This window comes from Ambystoma mexicanum, chromosome 2q, assembly GCF_040938575.1.
Source record: "Ambystoma mexicanum isolate Mex_15411 chromosome 2q, UKY_AmexF1_1, whole genome shotgun sequence".
Taxonomy (NCBI): Eukaryota; Metazoa; Chordata; class Amphibia; order Caudata; family Ambystomatidae; genus Ambystoma; species Ambystoma mexicanum.
The window spans coordinates 75,590,846-75,618,586 of record NC_090924.1 but is presented as its reverse complement, the minus strand read 5'-3'; the positions used below and the strand labels follow the sequence as shown (position 1 = coordinate 75,618,586).

Below are 27,741 nucleotides of genomic sequence, written 5' to 3'. Positions count from 1 at the left end.
GACACAAATACTTTCTCACAGACCGGTTACCATGAAAGACAACGACTAACACCAGAGCCGTGTACCTGACATATCCCAACACAAGGGTCAGGCAGAGTCAGGCAATTGCCGATAATTACACACACCTGACTTCCCTTCTGTTTCCCCATAGGGATAAAAGGCGGAGCACAAAAGCACACTCTGAGCAAGGCCAAACGCATGAGGAAGCAGCTATTCCAGGTCGGCAGTTCAAACTGAGGAGAAAGGTGGCGAGACCTGAAAAGACAATGAGGAGGGAATTGCCCTTGCCCTTTTCAACCCAGACCTGCGGAGCCTCTGAGAAAGGAAACTTAAGACCGGGAATTGCAGCTAGCAAATGGTACGAAGGATGTCAGCGTTACATGGGACCCTCCCGCACTGATAGCCAGGGTGGGGAGAAGTGGTTGCCATTGTGGTACTGTCATCGACTCCAGAGGCAGGAGACGCCAACAGAGTTCAGCACAGCCAGTGAGTCAGAAAAAGCTGATAAAAGATCAGACTGTGTTGGGCTCAAAGTTGTGAAGAGCAATATTGTATGAAGGTAGAAGACTAATGGACTAAGGTCCTTTGTGAGCCAAATTGGTATCAGAGATGGAGAGGACCAGCACCTCAAGGGCGCTCATTCAAAGGACTCTGACTGGTGCCTAGCTCCTGAACAAGGAGAATGTGTTGAACTGAGAAACCAAAGTGGTCCTGCAGCAGGTTATGTTAAATCCTGTGCATAGTCGAAAGTCTTCAGTTGTTGTAGAATCTACCAGTACGAAGAGGCTTTAGGTGTCAGGACTGTCAGGTTCCCCTTTACACTGTCAGGTTTCCATATTACAGTTCACAACTGAAACACTCATATTACAGTTCATGAATTAAACATTTAGGTTGGAGGTGTGATCTGTGTTCGAGTAAGGAGGGCGGCTGGAATGAGTCTTGTTCTGGGGGTTAGTAATTGGGTATGTGATATTCTGATATTCTTTCTTAATGTTTCTGTCAGAAAGCCTTTGTTTCACCAGGGCAAGATAGAGGCACAGTTCAGCAGAATTGATTGGCTGGAGCTGGAGGTTAGGTAGTTTGGAATTCTTTCAAGAATTCTAAACTGCCTTTCATTCTAGTTTCCTAAGGGGCAGGTTGCAGTTTCCATAGTTCAGTAATTAAGTAAATAAACCTCCCCAGAAATACAATTTTATCAGAAGAAGAGTCATTGGGAGAGCTACAGAAAACTTCAGAGCAGCAAGTGCCACTTCAAGAAGCAGAAAACACATGACGAAAGCTAAGTTCAAACAGTTCAGACAACTCCAGTTATTCTTAAAGTTAATATAAGTTTTGAAGTTTTAAGAAAAAGTTTAAATGAACTCTTTCAAACGTGAGTTGCATGAGAACACGTTACATTTGTAAATGCGGAAATGTTTACGGTTTTGAGCAAGTAACTGACTGCTAGCGGCTTGCGCATGTGTGAAAGAGTACCTAATTGTGATTCAGGCCAAGTAGTAATGCACTAATCAGGCGCGTGGTCAGAGACGGTCGTGTGACACTAATCCAAGTAAATAACAAAGTAATTACTAACAAACAGTAATCTTTCATTCGCGTTTCATTCAGTATGCATACCTCGTTGGCCTGTGTTAGAAGAAAGGACCTACGGGCGTAGCGTACGTGCCGCGCGCTGTCTTTTTCTGAGGAATAATATTCAAACCAGAGACCAACAGCTGTTCCAGTGTCGCGGCGGCCAGGCAGAAAACAAAGGTTCCCCGGTGTTGTATTAAAGCCGCTCTGCAGTGAAGAAGTTAAAACGTGAAGGGTTATATTGTCTGCGGTGCATCGCAGACTCACATTTGAGCCGAAAGAACATCTACAGCAGGTTAGTTGCAGCGCGTGCAGGCGCACAAGTGTGTAGGAACTCAAACATTCGAATTGAAGCTGCAGCAGAGCCCAAGCCGCGCGCTCAGCCTTTCACATGTAATTAACTGAAGATATCTGAGAGAGGCAGAGTGTATCACAAGCCAATCCTCAAGACTCAAGAGAGGCCACTATAGTAAATAGAATTCAATTCAAACAGAGGAAAAAACAAAAGACTTTCAAGAATTCAGCAGCAGCTTTAAATAAAAGCCTATCAGCTAAAGAGCATAGGCAGCAGGTACTTAAGGGAAGTGGGTGGCAAAGTCAATTGAAAATATTTTGGAACAAGAGGCAGAGCAGATAATAACTTGTTGTGATTACTTTTTAGATCTTCACAGACACAGAACCATCCAGTCCAGTCCTAGAAGGTGACTGAGGGTGTAAGAGAAGATCTGTGTTTATTATTTTCTCAACTTCCCATTTCCCCTTGGGTTTACCAGCTTGCTAGTTATATCTGTACAGAGACTGTTGGGCAGGCAGACTTGGTGGGTCTGGAAGGCCAGCATCACTCCTATAGGAAATCTCAGACTGGACCTGACAGAATGAAAGGCCCACGTATCTAATCCTGCCTGAGTGAAGATGGACCCAGAGGCAGAGTAAAGTTTGGACGTTTTAGGGAAGATGTTGATGGAGATAAAGGAGGAATTAAAAGTGGCCAGGAAGGATACTGTATCGTTGGGAGTTAAGATGGGGAAATTAAGCAATTTTGTGCATAAATCCGAGGTCCCAGGTCCTTCAAGTTGAGTAAAGAGTTGGACAGTGACCCCCCCGTTCTGTATCCAGAGGGAGGTGTTGAGTGGCAGAGGCGTGCGTCTGAGGAAACTAAAAGAATACATTTATCTCCCGCAATATCTTTAGTTCCCACCCCATTGGCACCTCCAGAAAGATATGGTGTGGATTTCAGGACATTTAAATCTTTTTTAATGCAGTGTGAATTACACTTTTTGTGCAGGCCAGAGTCTTTTTCCACAGGAACCTCCAAAGTAGCATTCCTGATTTCATCTCTTACAGGGGAGGTGGCTGCTTGGTCGGTTCCTTTGGTGGCAAGGGGAGCAACTGAGTTACACAGTTGGACAGAGTTTAAGTGTGAGTTTAGTAAAATGTTTGACAGGAGAACATTTTCTCAGAATGTACCTACCGGCTCCCTATTCCCGTGACGTAATTACAATAACAAATACAACAGCAGATGTCTTTAGAGCAGCTTTTCGATTGGAAAGCCGAGGATCCTCAACTGCAAATCAGAGAAGGGCTACCGTATGTAGATGCAAAATTGTATTTACCATCTGAAGAGTTGCGAGTTGAAGCGTTGAAGGAGTGTCATGATTCACTGTTAACTGGGCACCCTGGTTTTAAGAAGACTCTTGAAATGTTACAAAGAGAATTCCGGTGGAAGGAGATACGGGAAGACACTGAAAATGATGTAAGAACGTGTGAAGTTTGTAGTCGTTCCAAGTCAGATCATCAAAGGGCAGCGGGATTGTTCCTCTTCCGGTTCTGCCTCGTCCCTGGCACACAGTTTCAATGGATTAAATTGTAGACTTGCCGCCGGATAAAGGATGCTCGACAATTCTTGTGGTGGTGGATGTTTTTTCCAAAACAGGGCATTTCATTCCCATCAACGGGGCCGCTACAGCTACATCTTTAGCTCAGGCATTTTTGCAGAATGTGATGAAGTTGCATGGTTTACCGAGTCAAGTGATATCAGATCGGGGAGCTCAATTTGTCTCCAAGTTTTGGCAAGCATTTTGCAAGGAGTTGAAGATAGAGATTAATCTAACTACCAGTTAGCATCCTGAGGCAAATGGTCAAACTGAGAGGGTGAATCAGGAGCTAGAGAAGTATATACGTTGTTATCTTGGCTCTGATCAGGGATGGCTAGAATTGCTTTGGTTAGCCGAATTCTGTTACAATAATACTGTCAAGGATTCAACTTCTATGTCTCTGTTTTTTATTAATCAGGGGCTCCATCCACACTTTTTAAGAGGGGTGGAGTTGGAGGAGGTGGAAGTGCCCGATGTTGAGAGTAGATTGAGGGCTATGGGACAGAATCTGAAACAGGTGGTTCAGGCTTTAGAGAAGAGTAAGATAAACTACAGGAAATTTGCTGACAGAAAATGTAGGAATGCGCCTGGGTATCAGGTAGGTGATCTGGTGTGGCTGTCCACCAAGAATCTAGCCTTGAAGGGGAAGAACAAGTTTATCCCCCGTTACATTGGGCCATTTGACGTGGAACATGTTTATTCTCCAGTAACAGTTGAGTTGAAATTGCCACCTGGGTTAAAGATACACCCAACATTTCATGTAAATTTGTTGAAAATCTGTAGGAAAGACACAAGGATTCGTCCAGTATTTTCTGATGACGAAAATGAACATGAGGTTCAAGCCATATTAGACTCTAGAGTGGTTTGGGGACGCATTCAGTATTTAGTGTATTGGAAAGGTTATGGACCGGAGGAAAGACCCTGGGAGAAGGTTGAAGATGTGCATGCTCCTAGGTTGGTTAGACGGTTTCATTGGTTGCATCCTGGGAAGCCAGGCCCTGGAACAGGGCATTATGGAGGGGTACTGTCAGGGCACTACGGAGGGGGTACTGTCAGGACTGTCAGGTTACTCTCAGGTTTCCATATTACAGTTCACAACTGAAACACTCATATTACAGTTCATGAATTAAACATTTAGGTTGTAGGTGTGATCCGTGTTCGAGTAATGAGGGCGGCTAGAATGAGTATTGTTCTGGGGGTTAGTAACTGGGTATGTGATATTCTGATATTTTTCTTTAATGTTTCTGTCAGGAAGCCTTTGTTTCCCCAGGCCAAGATGGAGGCACAGTTCCGCAGAATTGATTGGCTGGAGGTTAGGTAGTTTGGAATTCTTTCAAGAATTCTAAACTGCCTTTCATTCTAGTTTCCTAAGGGGCAAGTCGCAGTTTCCATAGTTCAGTAAATAAGTCAATAAACCTCCCCAGAAACACAATTTTATCAGAAGAAGAGTCAGTGGGAGAAGTACAGAAAACTTCAGAGCAGCAAGTGCCACTTCAAGAAGCAGAAAACAGATGACGAAAGCTAACTTCAAATAGTTCAGACAACTCAAGTTATTTTTTAAGTTAATATAAGTTTTGAAGTTTTAAGAAAAAGTTTAAATGAACTCTTTCAAACGTGAGTTGCATGAGAACACGTTACATTTGTAAATGCAGAAATGTTTAGTGTTTTGAGCAAATAACTGACTGCTAGCGGCTTGCGCGCATGTGAAAGAGTACATAATTGTGATTCAGGCTGTGTTGTAATACACTAATCAGGCGCACGGTCAGAGATAGTAATGTGACACTAATCCAAGTAAATAAAGTAATTACTAACGGTAATCTTTCATATGCGTTTCGTTCAGTGCGCGTACCTCGTTGGCCTGTGTAAGAAGAAAGGACCTATGGGTGTAGCATACGTTCCGCACATTGCGTCTTTTTCTGAGGAAAAATATTCAAATCCGAGACCAACAGCTGGTTCAGTGTTGCGGCAGCACGGCAGAAAACAAAGGTTGCCCGGTGCTGTATTAAAGCCACTCCATAGTGAAGAAGTTAAAACGTGAAGGGTTATATTGTCTGCGCTGCCTCGTAGAGTCGCATCTGAGCAGAAAGAACATCTACAGCAGGTTAGTTTCAGCATGTGCAGGCGCACAAGTGTGTAGGAACTCCAACATTCGAATTGAAGCTGTAGCAGAGCCCAAGCTACGCACACAGCCTTTCACATCTAATAAACTGAAGATACCTGAAAGAGGCAGCATGTATCACAAGCCAATCCTCAAGACGCAAGAGAGGACACTATAGTAAGTAGAATTCAATTCAAACCAAGGAAAAAACAAAAGACTTTCAAGAATTCAGCAGCAGCTTTAAATAAAAGTCTATCAGCTAAAGAGCATAGGCAGCAGGTGCTTAAGGGAAGTGGGTTGCAAAGTCAATTGAAATTCTTTTGGAACAAGAGGCAGAGCAGATAGTAACATGTTGTCATTATCTTTTAGATCTTCACAGACACAGAACCATCCAGTCCAGTCCTAGAAGATGGCTAAGGGTGCAAGAGAAGATCTGTGTTTATTATTTTCTCCCCCTTGGGTTTGCCAGCTTGGTAGTTATATCTGTACAGAGACTGTTGGACAGGCAGACTTGGGGCGTCTGGTAGGCCAGCATCACTCCTGCAGGAAATCTCAAACTGGACCTGGCATTAGGGGAGGCTGGCTTAAGGTGTCAAAGTGGTCATACGATGGTCAAGCCAAACCCCTTTTGCAATCGAAAGTCTTTGACACGTTGTGGAGGTAAATGTGAACCCAACTGAGGGATGCATGCAAATTAGGGTGAGCAGTAATACACCCGTGAACATTGTGACGCCAAGTATGAACCCGACTGAGGGATGTCCACAGTGAGTGATTGGTCTAAGCCTAACTGAGGGAGGCCAAAGTTGAGAGAAGGATCAGAGCCCGGCTGAAGGGGATACAAGGGTGAAGAGTAATGACAGGACATCAAGATTAGCAGAAGGAACTTTTGTTTTGTTGTTAATGGCATATCAGGCTCGCTGAAGCAAGAGACTTTGCATGAAAGAAACTTGGACACAGAAGGTCCCGATATTGAGAAAAGGAACTGTAACCTCATGCCGGAGAAGCCCAGGAATGTGCTGGGCTCAAGAGTCCTGCTTTGTCCTGTGCTAAAAACATGGGGAAGGGGAGACTCCGGCCATAACATCCTGACTTATCATTTTGTGAACACTTCTTTCTTTTCTTGTGAACATTATCCCACACTCTTTTGTAGCATAGCGGTAAGGATTGTCAATAGGTTTTCTTAGTATAGGTCCTTTTATTTGACTAGACTCCACTAGGACTGTATTATTACTATTTGATGGTCGTAGCTTGCTCCCATCTTAAATTTAGGTTTAGAGTAGGCACTCTGAAGTAAACTGCACTTAGAATGGGCGCGGGTGGCTCGATGACGTACACCGGAGCAGATGTTGGGCGGAGACGAGAGCTGGAGTGCTGCTGCATAATGGGACCTTCTGTGCTCTCTGCCCACCTGTCGCCTGACCCTGACGTGGTGCAGTTCATTGCGGTGCAAATATCTCAGAAACCGTGCATCCTAGGGCCTTGAAACATGGTTTTCGATGTCCCATAGGAACCTCAGGTTTTGTCCCTCATGTTGAGACCGGTCCTTCTCTGATCACATTGATGTTTTGCAGAGGGTCTTAAGAGGTAACTATGCAAAATGTTGTGCAGATTGGTGAAATGCTGTGGAATTGTATAAGAAACAACGCTTTGCCAAGTCACTTAACCAGCCACAAACCCACACATTTTCACTTTTATAAATATAGATTTGTTTTTGTTTATCGGTGAGGTAAATATGTGGTGTTTTGTGGCATGGTAAAATATGCCAGCTAAAAATATATAGGGAATACCGAGTCCTCCATGGTTCTCGAATGATCCCATAGGGAAAGGCAGTGTTGATTTTCAGATCTTTATTTGGTACGTGCATGTTTATTTTACTTATTCTTTTACTTGTACATCTATCTCGTCCAATATTTTTAAATGTTATACTTGTATCTCCTCAACTTTATTACACACATGTCCCTCTTTTTTAAAATGTTGGAAGGAATATTTCTGCTTCCACAGACTGGGGCATTTTGGTTAAAAATATGTTTTTATAAAACTCCCAATCCATTGGATAGACACATTGTTTAGTAACATCTGTCACTTTTACCCAATTCAAATGGACACATTTTGGCAACATGAGAAAGATGGAGGGTAGGAATTGTAACCTATGTTTCGATATCATAAGCACTTCTCTGCCGCAGGCACACTTCCCACTGAGCCGTCTTACTTGCTTCATAACCTTGGCCTTCTGGCCGAATACAGTCCTTTGCTGCAGGCCTCCTGAGCTATCTTACTCTGGGTATGGAGATTCCTGGGATATCTGCAGCAGGTTTATTAGTCCACTTAATTATATTACATGGATTGGGAATTGCTGGGATTGGAGGCAGCAAATCAATAAGGTCCTAAGGAAAAATACCATTGTCCAATAGCAACGTAGTAAACTGTTGCTCCAGTTCAATGGTTTTCAACTGCAAAATACAGGGGAGACCAGAGACATCTCCTTGCATATTTAAAATACTGAGTTTTTCTTCAGCTCACCCCTCCCAGCAAACCACCAGATTAAAGTCTATCTATCCAGCACATGAAGGGCTGAGACTGTTTGCACTTTCAGACCTTTGGTCTGTCTGTACTCAATCACAAAAGTGACAGTAGCATTTGTTTAGTGATCTTTGTAAAGGATTAACATGACCTGCCTGAATGATTCCAGGCACAGTCAAAGCAGTACTTGATGTATTTTGTAAGGGAAACTATTCGGCTTGAAGTGAAAGTTAATTTGTCCGAAGCCGAATATCTCATTTTCAGCCGGAATTCACCCCTATCAAAAAGAGTGAAAGTTCAGTGCAACAATCTTAGTACCCAATTTCGTTGTTGGGCACAGTTAGTAAAGTCTTGGGTAAATATTTATGTGTTATGTGTTAGATTGAATGAGTGGGTTTTAGCCTTGGGGGATATTAGCGGAACTACAGTTCTCTGTCTGAGATTAGGTACAAGAGAGCAAATACCCAACTTCTATCTATTGGTGCCAAATATTATCATTTGTATAAATCCCCAATTTATTTGGTCTTATTTGGTCTTAATGGCTCTTAATTCCGCCTTCGATATGGCGGATAGGGCTATGCTATTGGTGGTGCTAGAAGATCTTCAGACGGTGCCACAACTTTTTTTTTAAATGTGTTTATGTATAACTCAGTGCACAGGAGAATATAAACCCTGACATTTACTTGTAGCCCCTTAATATGCATATGACCGAGTGTCCCTTCATCCCACCCCCAAAGTTGATTATTGTTCTGGGTCCTCAGTCGGCCGAGCCATGTGGCGAGGATGCTCTGGTAAAGTGGAGGGCTCTCGCTATCTGGTGAGGCTTGTGAGTCAGGGCTGGGTAGTTCTGGTCATAGTCTAGCAGTAGTGCCCAAATGTTTGTAAATCGGTGGAGCAGCCCCGCTTTAGCTGCCGTAACCTTTTCAGCTATTAGGATGTCCCAAAGTTTAACCCACCAGAGAGTCAATAGGGGCCCCTCCACGGACTTCCAGGTGCGGGCCACCGTAATTTTAGCTGCCAGCAAGAATTGCAATACTAACACTGCCCTCGTTCCTGAACGCGGGTAAGAGTCTGGGAGCGGAATCCCCAGGAGGACCTGTTCGGGGGCTAGCGGTAGTTCCACATGGGTGATGTCCTTAATCGTGCCCAGGCAGTGGGTCCAGAACTCTCTTACGTTAGGGCATGTCCACCACATATGGAAGTAGGATCCTGGAAGACAGCAGAGACGCCAACAGTGAGGGTTCAGTGTCGGTTGGAAGTGGTGAAGGCGTAGGGAGGGAGGGGGAGTGCCACCGCAACAGCAGTTTGTGGGCACATACCCGGTTAATGACACAACGGGATGCTGTGCGCATTCTTGTCCAGATGTCCACCCATGTGCGGTCCTCTATGGCATGACCTAGATCAGTTTCCCACTGGGTCATGTAGGATGGCCTGATGTGGAAGGGGTCTTCTTGCATTAATTTGTAGAGGGCCGAGATTTTCCCCCGAGCTGGCAGGTCAGATACTGTGCACTCTAGTGGGGCAGGAGCTTGTGTTTCTGTGGCTCGGGTCCGGGGGTGCGAGCACCAATGCCTCAATTGGGCGTAAGTAAATCTGTTTGTTTCTGCTAGATGGAAGGTCGCCTTGTATTGTTCGAAAGTGATCGGGGAGTCCCCTTCAAAGAGTTAGCCCAGCGATTCAAGGTCTCCGCTACCCAGTTCCTGAAATTCGTTGGGTGGGCGCCTGGGGAGAAAGCTGGGTTAAGAAAGATTGGAGAGAATGTACTCAGGTCTCCTGGGATACCCCTGTGTCTACGGGCCCACTCCCAAGCCTTTAGTGATTGTTTCGTGGAAGTCAACAATTCGGGCCAAGCCTGTCGTAGTGCGGTGGGAATAAATGGGAGGAAGCGGAGAGGGAGGGGAAGGCGAGATTGCTCGATCTCCACCCACTTCGGTCGTCCCATGCCAATTCACCATGCCTGGAGATGGGCCAGCGGCGCTGCAATGTGGTATTTGCGGAGGTCCGGCACCCCCAGTCCTCCCAGCTTCATGCTGGCCATCATGGTTCTTCGAGGGATCCGCGCTTTCTTGCCCCTCCAGATAAAGTCAATCATTTTCCTTTGGAGCCGCTGTAGAGGGGGAAGTGGGAGTGAGGTTGGGAGGGAGGAGCAGGCATAGAGGAACTGCGGGAGGAGGTTCATTTTACATGTTGTGATGCGGCATAGAAGTGAAATCTCCTGCGACTGCCAACGAGTAAGATCCTTTTCCAGTTCCTCGAAGGGGGGGGGGGGGGGGGAGTTTGCCTGGTAAACATTTGCAGGGTGGGAAGCGATCTGAACCCCCAAATATGAGATAGATTGGGTTCTCCATTGGAACGGGCATTGCTTCTCCAAGACTTCCTTCTCACCTGGGGGCAGACCCACCCCGAGGGCCATTGATTTTTGGAAGTTAATGGCAAATCCTGCTACCCTCCCAAACCCGTGGATGTCGGTCTCGGCCGCTCTCATGGAGTGGAGGCCTTAATGTTTGTGATGGTTAGCAGAACGTTATCTGCGGAGAGGGCAATTTTGTGTTGAGCGGGGCCTATCTGCGGGCCAGTGATACGTGGGTTCTGGCGGATTCATTGGGCTAGAGGTTCCATGGCCAAAGCAAACAACAGGGGGGATAGTGGACATCCCTGTCTGGTTCCGCACGAGAGATGGATTGGGTCCGATAGGTGGTTGTTGACTCTCAGCCGGGTCTTCGGAGCTTGATAGTTAGCTAGGACCATGTTCGTGAATGTCAGGCTGAAGCTAAAGGCTTCAAGAGTGAGATGTAGATACATCCAGTTCACCTTGCCAAAGGCTTTGGTAGCATCAAGTGCCAGCAGGGCCAGTTGTTGGGCGTTTTGGCTGGCTACCTCTATTAGATCTAGCGCTCTGCGGATATTATCCTTTGTCGCCCTGTGGTTGATGAACCTGGTCTGGTACGGGTCTATGATGCTCGGAAGGATTGGCGCAAGCCGATTAGCCAGGATCTTAGAGTATATATTGGCATCCAGGTTCAATAGGGATATGGGTCTGTACAAATTGTTATCTTGGGGATCTTTTCCGGGCTTTAGGATGAGGACTGTGATGGACTCCTGCATAGATGGTGTGATATTTCCAGTGGCCGCGAATGAGTTGAAAAGACGGGTTAAAGGGGCCACTAGTTGCGGGCGGAAGAGTTTGTAAAATCTGCTGGAGAACCCATCTGGACCTGGGGCTCTGGGTTTCAAGGTTTTAATGGCCGCCTCCACTTCCTCCTGTGTGATCGGGGCTTCGAGTTCCTCTCTTGCCGTGGGTGACAGGGACGGAAGAGCCGCCTCTTGGATGTAGGCACGTTGTTCATTTTGGTCCCTCGGTACTGCCGTCATTATCGTTGCCTGGTGGGCTACCGCTAGGCGTAACTTCTCATGCTCCGCATAGTGGACCACCCCCTGTGGATCCCGGAAGCCCAGGATGGTGTTCTTTTTCTTCTCTTTGGCCAGCTTATTTACCAGGAGCTTATTAGCTTTATTGCTATTGACATAATACCATTGTTTCGTTCTGGTCAATAGGTTTGCTGTGGCGTCAGCATAGTGCGCCTTGAGCCTCTTTCTTGCCATCCGCAGGGCCCTATAGGATTTCGGCGACCAGCCCTTTGGTTTATGGGTGGCATCCGCCTCACGGACTTCTGCTTCCAGAGTAGCACGCGTCTCCTGCTTTCGTTTGTGGAAGGCCAGGCCTTGGGCGATCAGTTCCCCTCGAAGCACCACTTTCATGGCATCCCAGGTATTAGCTGAGGAGGTGAAGCAACCCTCCCGACATCTCAGCGTGTCCAGGATCTGGGGATGTAGGTCTTTTGTGAATAGGATAGCAGTGCCTCCCTTTCTTGGTGCCACTGGACGCCAGAAATTGTAGGGGGAAAAGTCTACTTCGCAGACGGGGGAAGTCCACCGGAATTAGATGAGCGATTTGAGCTCAAAAAGCAGCAATTAGGGCACCCGAGGCTCCGCCACCCAAATCAATGGCCCAAGGGTCCTGGCAATCACAGGAACCGAAGCATTTCATGATGTTGCTGCGGGTCCATGCGGAGGCCATCAATGGAGCAGCCACATCGCTGGCACTCCAGGCCACGCCCCCCACACTGCCATATCTTTAATTTTGAATGAAGCTTAAGCATTCTGACACTCAGGTTGCAGTACAGTATGGACCTAGTGGCGAGTATACTGATTACTTCACCACAGGAAGAGGTCTGAAATAAGGGGGGTTCTTGACACCACTCCAATTCAGTCTCTACACTAATGCTTTATAGCTCAAGCTGAAGGCAACTGTCGCCTATGTTCCCATGATTAGTGGAGTCCATTTGCTAGTACTAAGTTATGCGCATAACGCACTCTTAATAGCTAGAATGCACACACTTTGCAGGTTTTGATTAATAGATATACTGATTTTATGGGAACAAAAAGGCACTCCCCCCCCCATTTTACTCACAATAATGTCAAGCTCGAACATGTGGACTGTTTTACTTACATGGGTGTGGCATTCTCACGTAATTGGCGTGGGAGGGATCATATGGACAAACAAACAGTCCATGGCCCAAGCTTGTGGAGCCATTAACAGCACAGTAAACTCTTTAGGGCATCCTTCAGTGTATTTCAACCACTAGGACAATCTATAAGGCAAAACCATGAGTGAATCCCTTTATGGTCCAGAACTTTGAGTAATTGAGCATGCCCACACTATTCAATTAAAGGAGGATGCCTTTCTTAGGCACCTTCTTAATCGTCTGTGCTCAACTCCCCTTTTCGCAATGCACAGTGAAGCAAAACAACCCATTGCTACTGATGAGCTATGTGGTGATCCTTATGGACTAATCTGGATGCTATTTTATCCAAAATAATTCTAAAAGACATCCTCCCTTAGAGAATATCCTAAGAATGCCATGGCTTCACTTTGTCTATAACTTTACTGAAAGCAGATGTAACAATTCTCTTTTTGGAGTGAAGGCACTATTACAAAAAAAGATGAAGGGTTTGTCAGAAGGAAATTTAAATCTATATGGGATGCTGAGCGGTGGGCAAAGGAATTGCTCAAAAAGTCTGATATAAATCACATAGTTTCTCCGATCCTGGTAAAAGAACAGTGTTCCTGGGTTGGATTGCATCACGTAGGTGCAAGCTTCAGATTTAATTTCTTGTTGTTTGGCAGTGCTTATACCTGAAGGTTCCATCATTCCTCTCAGAGATGTGCCTGTCCATATTGCCATCATGTAGAAGGAGGCACAATGCATGTCATGCTTTTATGCAAAGTATATGTGAAGCTCAGGCAGAAGATTATATTACCACTATTTAGGTTTAGGGATATCAGTCTGCTTTGCTCTACCTACTATTGGTCCCGGATGTGACTGCTTCATCAGCACTACAAATGTATCTCTGTATTGACTCAAGGTTGACACATTGTCATGTAACTACGGTACCTACTTTGTAATGATCACTCCTAAAATGTCTTCTTAACTGTACTTGATGTATCTTATTCGTGTCAATTGTATCTTCTTTTTTCTTGTCTATTTCTGCCTGCTTTTATGTACTTTTAAGGCTTCTGCAGAATAAAACTTTATGAATTAATGTCACTGTCCAAATAGGCAGGACCCTAACTCTTCGGCAGAAAATAATTAATGGTTATCAGTTTATGAGATAAATACAGAACATTGTATATTATGGTTTACAGTTAAAGTCTTGAGAGTAGCTTCTCATTAATTCTCCATCACCTAAAGCAAGCTGGCACAGGTATATCTGTTGGATCACCTGGGGCTTTCTAGGTTTACTGAAGGGGAAAAAACAGGTCAGGCTACATTATGAGAAGAGGTCTGCAAATGAAACTGGATAACTCTGGGGTTTTTAACTTTTCTGAGCTTTTCTGTAAATTATGGAAGAAATGCTGATCATACCATGTTGAAACTTTACAAAGCCACATCTTGTGAGGTATCTTGTTTTGTAACAAGAGTGTGAGTTTTCCCCAGAAATGACTATCGAAGTACCAGAACATAAATATGTTGTACGGCCCCTTCAAATGCGAACACACGCTTAAATTATGAATCAAAACGGACACATATTACCTTAAATTGGAAGTTGCTCCAATTTTGCTATGTTTTTTTAATCTGGTTAAACCAAAAGGTTGCTTTATCGGAAATTAGTTTAAAAGATGTTTTCTTTTTAGATAAATGTTTAAAATCGCCTTTGGGTTTAAAACTACATGATTGCAAATCTCTAACTGTTACATTGACACCACTTGTCTGACAAGGTACTGAAAGAATCGGTAGACTAATGCCTTTTTAATGTTAATGAATCTTAATTGTTCCATTTAAACAAACATTTGCTTTCCTTTTGTGAGTGATAGCAAGGCCCCAACCTAAATACCCAATTCCTTTAAGAATTCTTACACATGATCCCAGAGTATGTTGGAGCTTGGGACGGTTAATTACTGCATCAATTAAGATCATATGTATTCAACTTTTTGATGACTACCAGCTCTAGAAGGTGACTTGCTAATTGATGACTTCAGTGGAAGCTGTATCTAAAACATTGTAAAGGGTAATTATATTGGACCATATGTTTAGCGTTTCCATACTGCGATTGATGGTGTAGTTATTTACTGACTTTATGTACAATGTTTTATTGGCCTTCTCAGATGCATCATCATTACAGCCTGTGGAAACTGATTTTCTGAAAAAAATCCCTGTTCTTCCACGATCTGCCTCCAACTTTGCAGCTCACCGTGAGCTGGGTCTACGCTTTTTGGAGAATTACATTAATTTTGGAAACAAAAACCAGAACATCACTGATTACATATTAGGAGTAATAGTAAGACAGATTTGATCCAGCACATTATAAAATCTGCGCAAAGCTCAGTTTCATGGTTACGGCTTTATTAAAAAGTATTTTGAAAAAACTAACGCTTTAAGTTATTTTGCCTAACCCAATATGTTGGATTTGAGATTATGGATGCAATTGAAGTCCTGTTTGGCATTTTGTTTTTGTGAGTAGCGCGAGAGTAAAGAGACCCTTTAATTGCATGCATGTTATTTTGTGGAGTCGTTTCTCACTTGAAAGACCCTTAATCACTTGGGCTAGATATATCTGTAGCCCCCTAAGAGCCATTACTGCCAAGTAGTGAGGGATGTCGGGGTGAGGCAAAATATACGCTAAGTAATGCCACCTGCAAGGATTTATTACAATGTATGTTCTTTTGCTCAAGGGATTCATATATTAGATTCAATACTCTGTTCTTAATACTTAGAGATGCAGGTTTTACATAAGGTCGTCCTGCACTTTCAATTGAGGGCTGAACGCCCGATAATTGGATAATTGGCTGGGCTTTGCTATCCCATCTCAGACAAGCATTGAAAATCGGGAGCTCTCGTTTCTCAAGTTGAATATTACTCTGATGTTGAATGTATTTTTTTAAATATGATTATGTATTATGTATTTATGTGTTGTATGGAATGTTTCAATTATGAAATAGGACTGACTGATATACTTTGCAATCTGTATTGCTTTATGAATTTTATTTAAAATACACTTATTACACCGACTTATGGATGAGATTTGTAAACACAAATATTTTGGAGGGTCCTGGCAAGAATTAGGAAGTAGAATATGATTGTGAATCTGTGGCAGGTCCCTCACTGGAGAACCACGTTCGTTTCACTGAAACAGTGCATAGGTTGGAAAAGCAGCAGAAGGCTCAAACTAAAGGAAAAATAGGAGGAAGGACTGAGGTAAAAAGGAAATCTCAGCTAATGGGGTGCGATTCTGAAAACTGGTTAAAATGTCCTCCAGTTTGTTGCAAGAAGTAGATTGGAACATGGGCAACATTATAAAAGGTGCACAGAGCGTCATTAGATTCTTCTGAATACCAGGCTACCCCTGCACAACAGTAAAGATAACTTGCACACAACACATACCTTTGATCATTGCCAAGATGTGATGGCCAACGTTTTCCTTCCTTAACAGCAAAAGCAGAGTGTGCAGATGGGGCTCGGCAGCTAAGTCCTCATGCCAAGGCTTGCTATCCAGTTGACAGGTAGCCTTGTTTCGGCAGAACACAGAAATCTACAACAAAGCATGGATCAAGTCACAAATCTTCCTCATTAAAACGGTCTCCTTCCCATTTGAGAGAAGTTCTGTACTTGCCCAGCACCAGCACTAACACTTTAATGGCGAGGGGGGTGCACATACTCACACCAAAGCTACAATCATCAAATGTTACATCAAACAGGACGGTTCATGTTATAGAAAGTAGCAAGGTGCCTCATGTACACTGATATGCCTAGAAAATAATTAATTGTTAATAGTTCTATGCAGGTCTCTCTCTCCCGCTTTGAATAGAAGGGCAAGACAGCACCGACACAACTAAGCAATAACAAAAACATCTTTCTTTATGTGCATCACAGACTTTAAAATGTCAACAGATGTTGGGCATTACAACATTACAAAAAAACAGTGTTATCTGGAATGCAGTTATATAATATATGCTCTCATTAGCACATGACTATTTAGAGCCTCGATACATGAACTGTCACCGTTTACTATATATGTGTTTTCATTCTATCAAGGCAACTGATAGCATGCTCAAGGTATGCCAAGAAAAAGTGCCATGTGCCAAGGGATAAACAGACAACTTGAGGCGAAGGTCTTACGGTACAAGGGTCTATATTCATACAACAGAAATGCTAAGGCATTATGTAGAACTGTGATAACGTGGTGGCAAATTCAAAGCAGCATGAACAAGCATGCTAGCTCGATGACATAGTCTATCTCCGTCTCGCTCTTATCTCTCCCCTCCTTGATGTTCCGCCACGCTCTGCTCAGCTATCTTAATGGCTCTAACTGGCCCAAGAGCATATCTGGCGTGTGGGATCAAATGAGCCAAATGCCCAGGCAGTGGACTTGTCTCTCCTAAGACGTGCATCCACCACAGCTAACAGTTTGGCAAAGACCCCAGAGAACAGGACAGTGCAAAGAGCAGGGCCCTGATCTGATGAGTGTTCCCAACCAAAAACCATACGTACTCCCTCTATTTGGCATGGATCTGCATGGAAACGTAGGTATCCTGAAAGTCTAGTTATACTAGCCAATCCTGCGATTGACGAGGCTTCAAGAAGGGCAGCTCAGCACCCTGAACTGTCCAAGTGCAAGAGAGAAACCTCTCATTCAAAATGGGCCTCGTTTGTTACGACAAAGTAGGTACCTGCCCCTTCTCATCTCAAACCATGCTAGCAGCTCTTTGACAACTATTTGCAAAGTTTATCAAACTTCTGTCAGCAGGAGTGCATCGAGAGAAGGAAGAGAGTGAGGAAGAAGGCACACTGGAGGGTATGAAGTGAATGGGGGGCAACATCCGTACAAGGTGAAATCTCAGGTCCAAAATTCTAAAATGGCGAGCTGACACTCCCTGATGTGAAAGGCCAGAATACAATTCAAACGTATGTTACTCTCTGAAACCAATAACAATAACAAAACATTCTGCTGTCTCAAGCAGGGGGCGTTTGCAAAAAGGAATTGTTGGCCTGGGATGTCCAGTGCAACACATACTCCATGGTTAAAGGTACATCACACTGGTGTAGCTGAACATTGCAAGGAGATGTAAGTAGCAACAACCCCCTTTCATCCACCTCCAATTACAATGCGAATGCAAATGAAGGCTACATGGTCCCAGGTTGGAGACGGAGATGTTTAAAACAGATAAAGACACTACACAGGGAAAATTATCTATTATGATAAGAGCTGTGTAGGCATATCAAAGAAATCACATCCCTTTCCAGGCGATGGCCGTCTAGAGTGAAACCTAAATCCAATCCAAACTTAACATTTCTTGGATTATGGGCTAAAATATGGCTTCAGTCTGCACTTTTTCTGGCTGTCCCAAACCCAAACACACATCATTAATACCTACCTGACTGGCAGACATACTGAGCATGTTGGCACGTTTTGTGGAAATCCGCAGCCTCCTGACACCCTGCAACACAAATCCTCGCCGAGTACAGGTAGAAATCACATCACCGTAAGCAGAAGGGGGCACTGCTGGTGACACTGAGAGGAAGATATCACCTGGACATTTTGGAAGAGATAGAGAAGCATTAAATATTAGGACTCTTGACTCAGAACACCACCCTAGACAGAGGGAGGTGGTCTTCTTTTGGGCCCAGAACATAAGATGATATTTTTGTCTTTTGAACTAAATAGTTTCGGTGTCAATGTTAAATTGAGGCTAATGTGAGGTATGTTTTGTGGATTAGCATAAATTAATCGAATAGAAAATGTCCGAAGGAGAAAAAAACTAAAGTTATTTTACCAAAAAAAACTTTGTTTTCTCACCCCCAGACATTTCTGACAACCTACTTCCCCACACCCATTTACTTACCTGTGGGCGCCACACATGCAGTGTGCCGCCGTCTCCTACATCTCTGCAACACTGGTTCCCTCCCTTCACTTGCGTGCATGGGAACTGGCGCTGCTGGATCCTCTTTTCTTTTTTTCCATAACTTTATTCCAACGGGTACGGGGCATACCCCTGCAGCCCCTGCTGGCATTATAGTGAAAAAGGATGTGGGGGACACTGCTGCAGCACTTGCTGCCATTGTTCCCTATAATGCCACTGAACGGGGGACTTGTTCGCCATTTTCCACTGTACGAAATGCTCGTAAACAGCCGAAATTCTAACAAATCTCCCATTCGTTTTTTTTTTCAAACAATTATACAGATTCCGTTTTTTGTCTCTTGCTTGGTCTTTTCAGTTGAACACGTATCTACCCAGTTTACCTTCTTGGAGCAATGGAATTAACTGAGTTTTACTAAATTATATCTCAGTGTATGGCTCAGAATGTCAGCTGAATGACAGCGAATCGTTCAGTAAAGTAATGTTTTAAAAGGCAAAGAGACGTGTTGTCTGGAGATCGTTTTGTACTATAGGACACTGATGAATGTCTCTTATGCTTTGATAGAGGTTCTCGCCTGTGGATTATGTGTCAATAGCCATTGTGCGGAATGTATTTTTAAGACACCCAAAATGTCACACCAAGCTAGGTATTAAGTAAAAAGGCACTGTGAAATACGCTATGTCACAATTGATAATAAATAACAATTACAGTGAGTGACATATATTATAAAATAAAAATGTAACTTCATATTGGCTCTGCTTTGTTATGTTATATGTAATGCAGATTTATAGCTGGTGCCAACATGCCACCAGAGTGATGATTTGCAAAACAGTTTAGATCACACTGACTAGCTAATTAAGACTCCAAGTGTAGTCTCATGCACGCCATTGACATTAACGGCATACATAATGTAATCCCCTAATGTCAGTACGCCAGAAACAAAGTCACTTAGAGCATTAGTGTGCAAGTGTGTTTGCAAACTACAATTGATGTGTTTTGTTCCTCTACCTTTGTATCGTGTTTCAACGCTCAAGAAGAACAATGTCTTACCAAACCGGTAACGTTCTTTCGACTGGATGTTCCTCCAACGTATTCCTCATCTATGACATGTAATGTCCACAGCTGTGCTGCTTTGGAACATTTTTCAGTAGAGGGCGCCCTTGCATCAATGGCGTCGGGTCGATGTCCCTCGAAGGCCTCAGTCAAGGGTAACGTCATTGGATGTTATAAGTAGGACGCACGGTACCCGTAGCCTCAGTTCATGTTTTTCCCCCCTCACGTGTGGCACACATGTCCAGAGTACCCAGTCGACTGCACTTAGCCTTGCACGACGTAAGCTGCCACGGCATGGGTAATTCTTGAGAGGGACAGGCTGGGAGGGTGATGAGGAATACGTTGGAGGAACATCCAGTCGAAAGAACGTTACCAGTTGGTAAGTAACTTGTACTTCGAATGGATTGTGTCCTCCAACGAATTCCTCATCTATGACAGACTCCCAAAGCAGTAAAGAAGAGTGGAGGAGGGAAAAGAATTTAGACATACCCAATTCAAATGGCAAGGTACAGCACTGCCTTACCAAAGGCCCCATCCTGAGCCTGGGCCGTATCCAGGGAGTAATAATTAACAAACGTGTGTATAGAAGACCATGTTTCAGCATCACAGATATTTTTAACCGGCACACCCCTCTGGAGTGCTGTCGAAGTGGCGATGTCAATGGTGGAGTGGGCACACAAACCCTCAGGAGGGTCCTTACCAGCCAAGCTGTAGCATTCCAAAATAGTGAGTATAATCCACCTAGACAGGATCTGCTTAGAAACAGCCTGTCCCAAACGGTGTCCAGTATATCCCACAAAGATCTGGTTGTCCACTCTGAGCTTGGCCATTCTGGAGAGATAAAAGCTCAAAGCTCTCCTAGGATCCAACCTATGGACCTGTTCCTCATCCTTACTAGGATGAGGAGGAGGATAGAAAGCGTTGAGTACCACCTTCTGATTCAAATGAAATTCTGACACAACCTTAGGTAAAAAGCACAGAAAAACTCTCAGTGCGACCCTGTCCTGTGGAACAAAATAAAGGGTGGCTTAGAAGAAAGTGCCTGCAACTTGCTCACTCTTCTAGCAGACGTAACTGCAACCAAGGAAATAGTTTTAAATGTCAAAAGCCTGACTGGGCAAGAGTGCAAAGGCTCAAATGGAGCACCCATCACAAATTTCAAAACCAAATTAAGGTCCCAGACCGGCACCTGAAATGGCGACGGCAGGAACACATTTGTGATCCCTCTCAAAAACTGAGTGATCATTGGAATTTTAAAATAAGAGCATTCCTCTGAAGAGCGCTTAAATATAGACTGCGCTGCCAAGTAACCTGTAATAGTGCCCACCTGAAGACCCCTGTGGGCCAAGGAAAGCAAGAAAGAGAGAACCTTCAGAATCGAGCACTGAAACTTATCCACATGCCTTCATCTGCACCAGTCGCAAAACCTACGCCAATGACAATGGTACAGGGACTTTGTTGCCGCCCGTCGAACCGAAAGCGACACCTCCATTACGTCCCCAGGAAGGTCCCAATCTCTATATCTCAACCTCTCAGAAACCATGCGTGAAGGTTGAGAGTCTTGACCTCCGGATGGAGAACCCGACCTTCCTCCCTCGAGAGCAGATCCTCTCTGAGGGGCAGACGCATTGGAGGAAAGATGGACATGTCTCGAAGGTCCGGGTACCACACTCTCCTGGTCCAATCCGGGGCAATGAGGATCATGCGGGTTCCAAACCTTCTCAACCTCCTGAGAACTTGAGGGATGACGGGGAGTAGAGGAAAGGTGTACAGTAGCGGAAAAAACCACTCCACTAGGAACACGTCTCCTAGAGCTCCTCTCGGAGGAAATTCCCTTGAGCAGTACCGTTCGCACTTCCGTTTGGCCCCGGTTGTGAACAGGTCCACCTGCGAGGTTCCCCAAAGGGTGAAGATCTCCTTAAGGACTTTCTGGGCTAGCTCCCACTTGTGGGAGACTGCGCTCTGCCTGCTCAGAGCGTCCACCTCCATGTTCTCCTTGCCGGCTAGATGCACCGCCGATAGGGACATTCCCTCGTTGATCGCACAGAACCAGAGCAAGCTGCATTGCCTCCCTGCACAGAGGCAGTGACCCTACACCCCCTCTCTTGTTGAGGTAATGCATGGCCACCATGTTGTCCATCATTATCAGGAAATTATTCCCCTGCAAAGATGGCAGGAAAGCCTTCGGTGCCAGCTTGATGGCTCTCAGCTCCAAAGGATTGATGTGAAGTCTGGACTCCAATGGAGACCAATGACCGATGATGGACAGATCGTCGCTGTGAGCTCCACACCCTGTCACGGAAGCATCTGTCACCACCGGTACATCCGGTCATGGTTGCCAAAAAGCCTCCCCTCTCATGAAATTCTCCTTGTCGGCCCACCACAGAAGGGCCTGTGAGACCGAGAATGGAACATGAAGGAGATCCGACATCCTGCCTGAGAACTGGGACCATTGAGACCTTAGAGCCCACTGAAGGGATCTCATCCTCAAGCGGGCCGGGCCTTTGGCACCAGAAAAATGCAGGACGCCATGAGGCCGAGCAACTTTAAGAATTCGAAAGCCGGAAGACTCTGGGCATGCTGAAACTTTGTGACCATCTGAAGAATATGATGAGCCCTCACCTTGGGTGGCGAGCACAGTCCCAAGGATGTGTCCAAACTGCCCCTATATACTGGAGCCGCTGGGATGGTGTCATATACGACTTCTTGAAGTTGAGGGAGAAGCCCAGCTTGTGAAGGGAATGGCAGGTGACGCTGAGATGATCCAAGGCTTGTTCAGGAGAACACGCCTAGATCAGCCAATCATCCAGGTAGGGGTAGACGTGAATCCCCCTCTCCTGAGATGCGTTGCAACCACAACCAGGAGCTTAGTGAAAATGCTCAGGTGGAGGTGAGCCCAAACGGCAGGATCCGAAACTGATGGTGTGATCCACCAACTGCGAACCTGAGGTATTTCCTGTGCTTGAGATGAATCAGCACATGAAAATAAGCATCCTACAGGTCCAATGACACCAACCAATCCTGAAGCTGGAGGCCCTGAAGGATCTGAGAAAGAGTGACCATCTTGAACTTGTCCTTCCTGAGGAACTTGTTCAAATAACGTAAGTCCAAGATGGGTCTCAGTCCTCCGTCCTTCTTGGGTATCAAAAAATAAGGGGAATACCAACTCTTGTTCCACTCCGCCACAGGCACCGGTTCTATAGCACCTTTCTCTAGCAGGGTCAAAAACTCCTGCAAAAGGAGTGGATCCGGAACCTTCAAATAGTGTTTCCCCTGTGGATTGCTGTGAGGCCGTTGGAAAAAAGGGAGGCAGTAACCGTGGGTTATTGTGTTCAGAGCACACGCATCTGAAGTAATGGCTCGCCATTCTTCGAGACAGCCTGCCCTGCGATGAGTCATAGCCTCACAGCTGCTTAGACACGGCAGTGGCAGCGCCAGAAGGCAAAGAGGCAGCTGCCGGAGCAGCTTTGGCTCCCATACCTCATCCACCATGAGTGCCTCTATGGAGGCCCCTTTGACTGGTCATCCCCTTCGCCTTTCCAAATGAGGAATAATAGCTAAAGGAACCACCCCCTCCATTGTTGTCCCCTCGGATGAAAAGGCAGAGGTTGTCGGACAGCCACGCCCAAAGATTTGGCGGCCGCCTTGGAGGTCTGCAACTTTTCAATGCTCTCGTCAGCCTTGCTGCCAAAAATATGTGACCTGTCAAAGAGCATGTTCAGAAGACTGGCCTGCACATTGGGTGCAAAACCGGACTTCCGCAACCACGCAAATCTGTGCATCACAGTGCTCGTAGCCATGGACCGCGCAACACAATTTGCTGTGTCCAACCCAGACTTAAGGGATTCACACATGGCATCCTTGCCATCCTGCACAATAACTATAAAGCCATCCCTTTCTTCCCCTTCTGGGATATGCTCAGCCGCAAGTGTGCGAAAACTTCACCAAGGCACAGGTGGAGTTGGCCGATTTCAGGGCCATACTCCCAGCAGCAAATACCTTGCGCGCCTATCCATCCATGCGCTTATCGTCCCTGTCAGGAGGTATGGAGGTGTACACTGCTTGCTTTGAGGTGGCCGTAGCCGCCTGAACCATCAAACTGAACTGGATAAGTAGACAGGGTCACCACTTGATGGGCGGTATTTCTTTGACAAAGACCTGTTAACCGCCGGAATAGATTCTGGGGAAATCCAAGTAGCAGCCACCCTTTTCTGTAAGGCCACATATAGTGGCAACACCGGGTCAGTGGACGGACCCTGATCCAAGATGTCCCTAAAATCATCTTGATCATACTCAACCTGAGTCCTGGACCAACCCAGGTACTCAGCAACTCTCAACATCAGCCTCCTATAGGAGGATTCTGCATGCTCCCTCGATCGGGTTTCCCAAATTCAACCTCAGGAAAGGTGTCGAGGCCACTGGAATCATGTAATGACTGACACAAATGCTCAATCCTACTATCCTCATCAATGAGACATTCCGGAGCATTAGGCAACCTATAAGGCAGACCAAAAGGCTCAACGTCACCATCAGACCTCTCCCCATCATCCTCCTCCTCAAAAATGTTCTGGAGAGACTGGAAAAACTCCTTCCTAGGGAGTGGAGTGCACCTCTTATCTGAAACAGGCTTCACAGTTTTAGTAAGAGCCTTTCTAGGAGGTCCTGTAGCCACAGGGGCTTCCGACAGCAAATCCAGCCCAACAGGTGCCAACGGCATCAACGGCTCTGACTGTATCAGCATTGACAAAAGCACAGAAGATTTCGAAGGCCTTGAAGGTCAGACTCCAGGGAGAGACCAGACAGACTCCTTCAATAGATATGGCGCCGAAGGTTGTCGATACCTTCTTTGACAGCTTCTCAGGCTTCGATGGTTTCGAGGGCGATGAAGACTGCGGCCTGGATCTGGCACGTCTCTGGCGACCAATTGTTTATCAAACCGCATGCCCTAGCCCGAGCCCGTGGGCCTACGAGTATCGGACCGAGACCGACCCTCGCCGGCTTCAACTGAAGGCGCTGACGGGGCTGTGCCGTGAGACTGAAAAATCTGCAACATCTGCTCCCGAAAAGCCTCCTATTCCTCGGGGATAGAGGACTTAGTGGGACACGACACCCTTTTTGCGTGTCCGTCAGCCGACGAGGACGGGGAAGGCGCACGGTGACGCCACTTCGGAGACCGCCTTGACGAAGAGGACTAGTGGCGCGAACCACTCCGGGACCTAGAGCTGCCGGACATCTTCCGACAAAGAGACTCCCTCGACTCGTTGATCGACATACCAGCCGATTTGGATTTACGGAGTTTGAAAACACGGCCTACCTTTAATTTCCCCTTACGCTCCTGCAAGGCCTTGGCAGTCAACGTCTGGCACTTCAAGCATTCGTCCGTGGCGTGGTCCTCGCCCAGGCACCACAAGCAGATACGGTGCGGTTCGGTGATGAACATCTTGGACCCGCAGTCCTGACATTTCTTGAAGCCAGAGCGCGGGGTTGTCAGAGTGGAAGAAGACGACATAGTTGTACAATACGAAGTTGAAGACACAAGGCGCCCTGAGTTCTCGAAGCAAACACATTTGCGGAAAAAATGGAATTGAGGCTACGGCGCTGAGCGTCCTACTTATAACATCCAATGACGTCACCCTCGACGGAGGCCTTCTAGGGACATCGACCCAACGCCATCGACGCAAGGGTGCCCGCTGCTGAAACAAATTCCAAAGCGGCACAGCTGTGGACATTACATATCATAGAGGAATACGTTGGAGGACACAATCCATTCGAAAGATTTTGTTAAAAGCACTAGAAAGGGAAATTCTACAGGGGTCCCACAGAGTGTGTACATTGTGTGCAGTTCTAGGTCACACTCTGCCTGCAGTGCCCAACAAATGTAATCTAGCCGTGTCTGCAGGGATAGCCTTAGAAGAGCATGGATGATGTGAAGTCTGCATGGTCAATCCATCCGTGGCCTCTTTGAAAGGATCTCGTGTTAGGCTTGGTGGGAAAGCATTATCTGTCGTCAGCAGTTATTTGACCATGCAGGGATTACACATAACATGCACTGTTTTGCCTCTCCAGGGGCATCATCTATATGCGATATGAATAGAAACACAGCTCCAAACCTCCTCAATGTGTTACCTCCTTCAGGAACTCATGGGCAGGACTCTGGGTAGAATCCTGTCTCTATGCCCGTTCAATGCCTGGGCTGCCACTGAAAAGACCACCTCTAGAAAATGGACAGAATTTTCCTTTTCAAACCTTTGTCTTTCTGGCAAGCCCGCTGCTATGCTAAAGCTGTTCTTTATTTTTTAGCAAAGTAGCTGCTAGAATTTGAGACACCTAAGAGCATAGGACAGAAATACTAGTTATTTAGGCTTGATTTAAACAAGTGCTCTAGAAATTGAAGTGTCTACAACATTGAAAATAACACAGGAAAACCTATTCCAACATCAGTTACCTTTTGAGGTAGAGATTAGAGTTGCAGGTGGTCTGGACAAAGCCACGCCTTTTAGAAAGCCCTCTTCCCCATCAGAACTGGATGGGCTCTGAGATCTATGGGAAAGAATCAGGATTTGTATGAAATCAGTTCCTATGTACACAGTTACTATTTAGTATGCAGGGCAATCACAGGCACCATTAGAACATAACATAGTAGTTCACCAGTAAAAACATCCCACACTACCGATTCAAGAGCTAGTCAAAGAAGTGTGCATTCTTTCACCCGTTGGAGACCAACTGGAAAAAATACATGGTTGCAATGTTGAAGGTCTGAAGGATGAATCCACATCTCAGGAAAAGAATTACCTGTAATAATGTAACTAAGATCTGTTGCTTGTGTTTATCATCCATTTTAAACAATCCTAAAATAACAGGAATCAAAAGATTTTTACTTCCTTAATTGAGACTAACATCAACACACTGCATCATTGCACCTGGAAGTGAACCCCAGAATCCCTGCCTGTTCTTGCTCGAAATTCAAAACTTCATCCCCTTAAGGTGTAACTATAAGGCAGTTGCCCCATCTGAGAGAGCAGATGAAGATAGAACAGCGAGAACCTGCATAGTCAACAAAGATCGAGATCTAATAATCTTCAAATTAGTTCATTAATTTCCCTCACTATGTTACTTCACCATAGGACGTTATGCCCAAACTGTGCTCCAGGAAGAGTGGTTCTCAGGTCAAAGAAACCTCTATCTTGATTAGAAAGGAGATTATGGTTGACTGCTTTGCCAATCCTGATCCAGTAGGTCAGGATCAAAAAAGCAAATGTTATCTGGTAAATCCACACAATACATTATTCCTTCAGCTCTGGAAGATTTGAGATCTTGAATTATTACTTTCCACTTAAAGCATTATTTTCTGTTTACATCAAAGCATTGCGAAATTCATGATCCATAAATCATGACCCGTGCAATGTTTCATGCAAAACTAATCTCCTCAGGAAGTATTCAAATAAACTTGGATGCAAAACAAGCTCCTTTAAATAATTTCAACATAAGTCTTAGCCACCACGCGTTTCCAGACTTCACCAATGTGTAAAGCAAACAGCATATCTTTATTGGTGATAAGGGGTATCTATCCAACCACATTACAGTGCACGCAGTTTTGATCAAACAAAGAGAACCAGGTCTGGGCTATGTAACATTATTCTATAGACATAAAATAACCATACAATTTTCAGTCATGAAGACATGATCCTGAAGACATGATCCTCCTGCATGATGATAAATATAACTTTAACGCATTCAGAAATAAAGACCACTAAGGAAAAAGTAATAGGGCCACCTATTGGGAGGTACAAATATGGAGACGCTGTACCTCTTTATGTACGCTTACAGTGTTTCAATACTCACACCGGGCCGGCTCCCCTCACATTCAAGTATCTCCAACTGCACAGGCTGGTCGTGAATCATCAAAGTATTGATGTATCATGATACCCTGGATTATGTTTGTCAAAAAGAACTTGGTAAACTGAGCTTGTTAAACTATTTTAATTATCCTGATTATGGGACCATAATGCCAACAAGATTGTGAGGGAAGATTAATTGCAGAAAGTGATTCCGGCAGAGAACATCTTCAATTTCAAAGATAACATGCATAGCCTATGTGTCCATTCATTCCGATGGGATTTTGAAACCCCGCCTATGTTTCCAGACTTCACTTACTTTGTTCAGTCTGTTTTCTCTCTCCTCCTTGGATAGATACTTCTGCATAGACCAG

General features: G+C 45.1%; 1 protein-coding gene across 2 annotated transcripts in view; it reads right to left on the bottom strand.

Moving 5' to 3' along the window:
* DNAAF8 (dynein axonemal assembly factor 8) overlaps window positions 1-27,741 on the bottom strand; it is a 1,512,143-nt gene that overhangs the window by 518,018 nt on the left and 966,384 nt on the right. For both annotated transcript variants that reach the window (XM_069646874.1, XM_069646873.1), the window contains exons 16-18: window positions 25,978-26,072; window positions 17,996-18,150; window positions 16,005-16,152 (exon numbers count right to left, since the gene is read on the bottom strand). In XM_069646874.1, coding sequence (XP_069502975.1) covers window positions 16,005-16,152; window positions 17,996-18,150; window positions 25,978-26,072 — 398 coding nt within the window. The remainder of the gene's footprint in view (window positions 1-16,004; window positions 16,153-17,995; window positions 18,151-25,977; window positions 26,073-27,741) is intronic.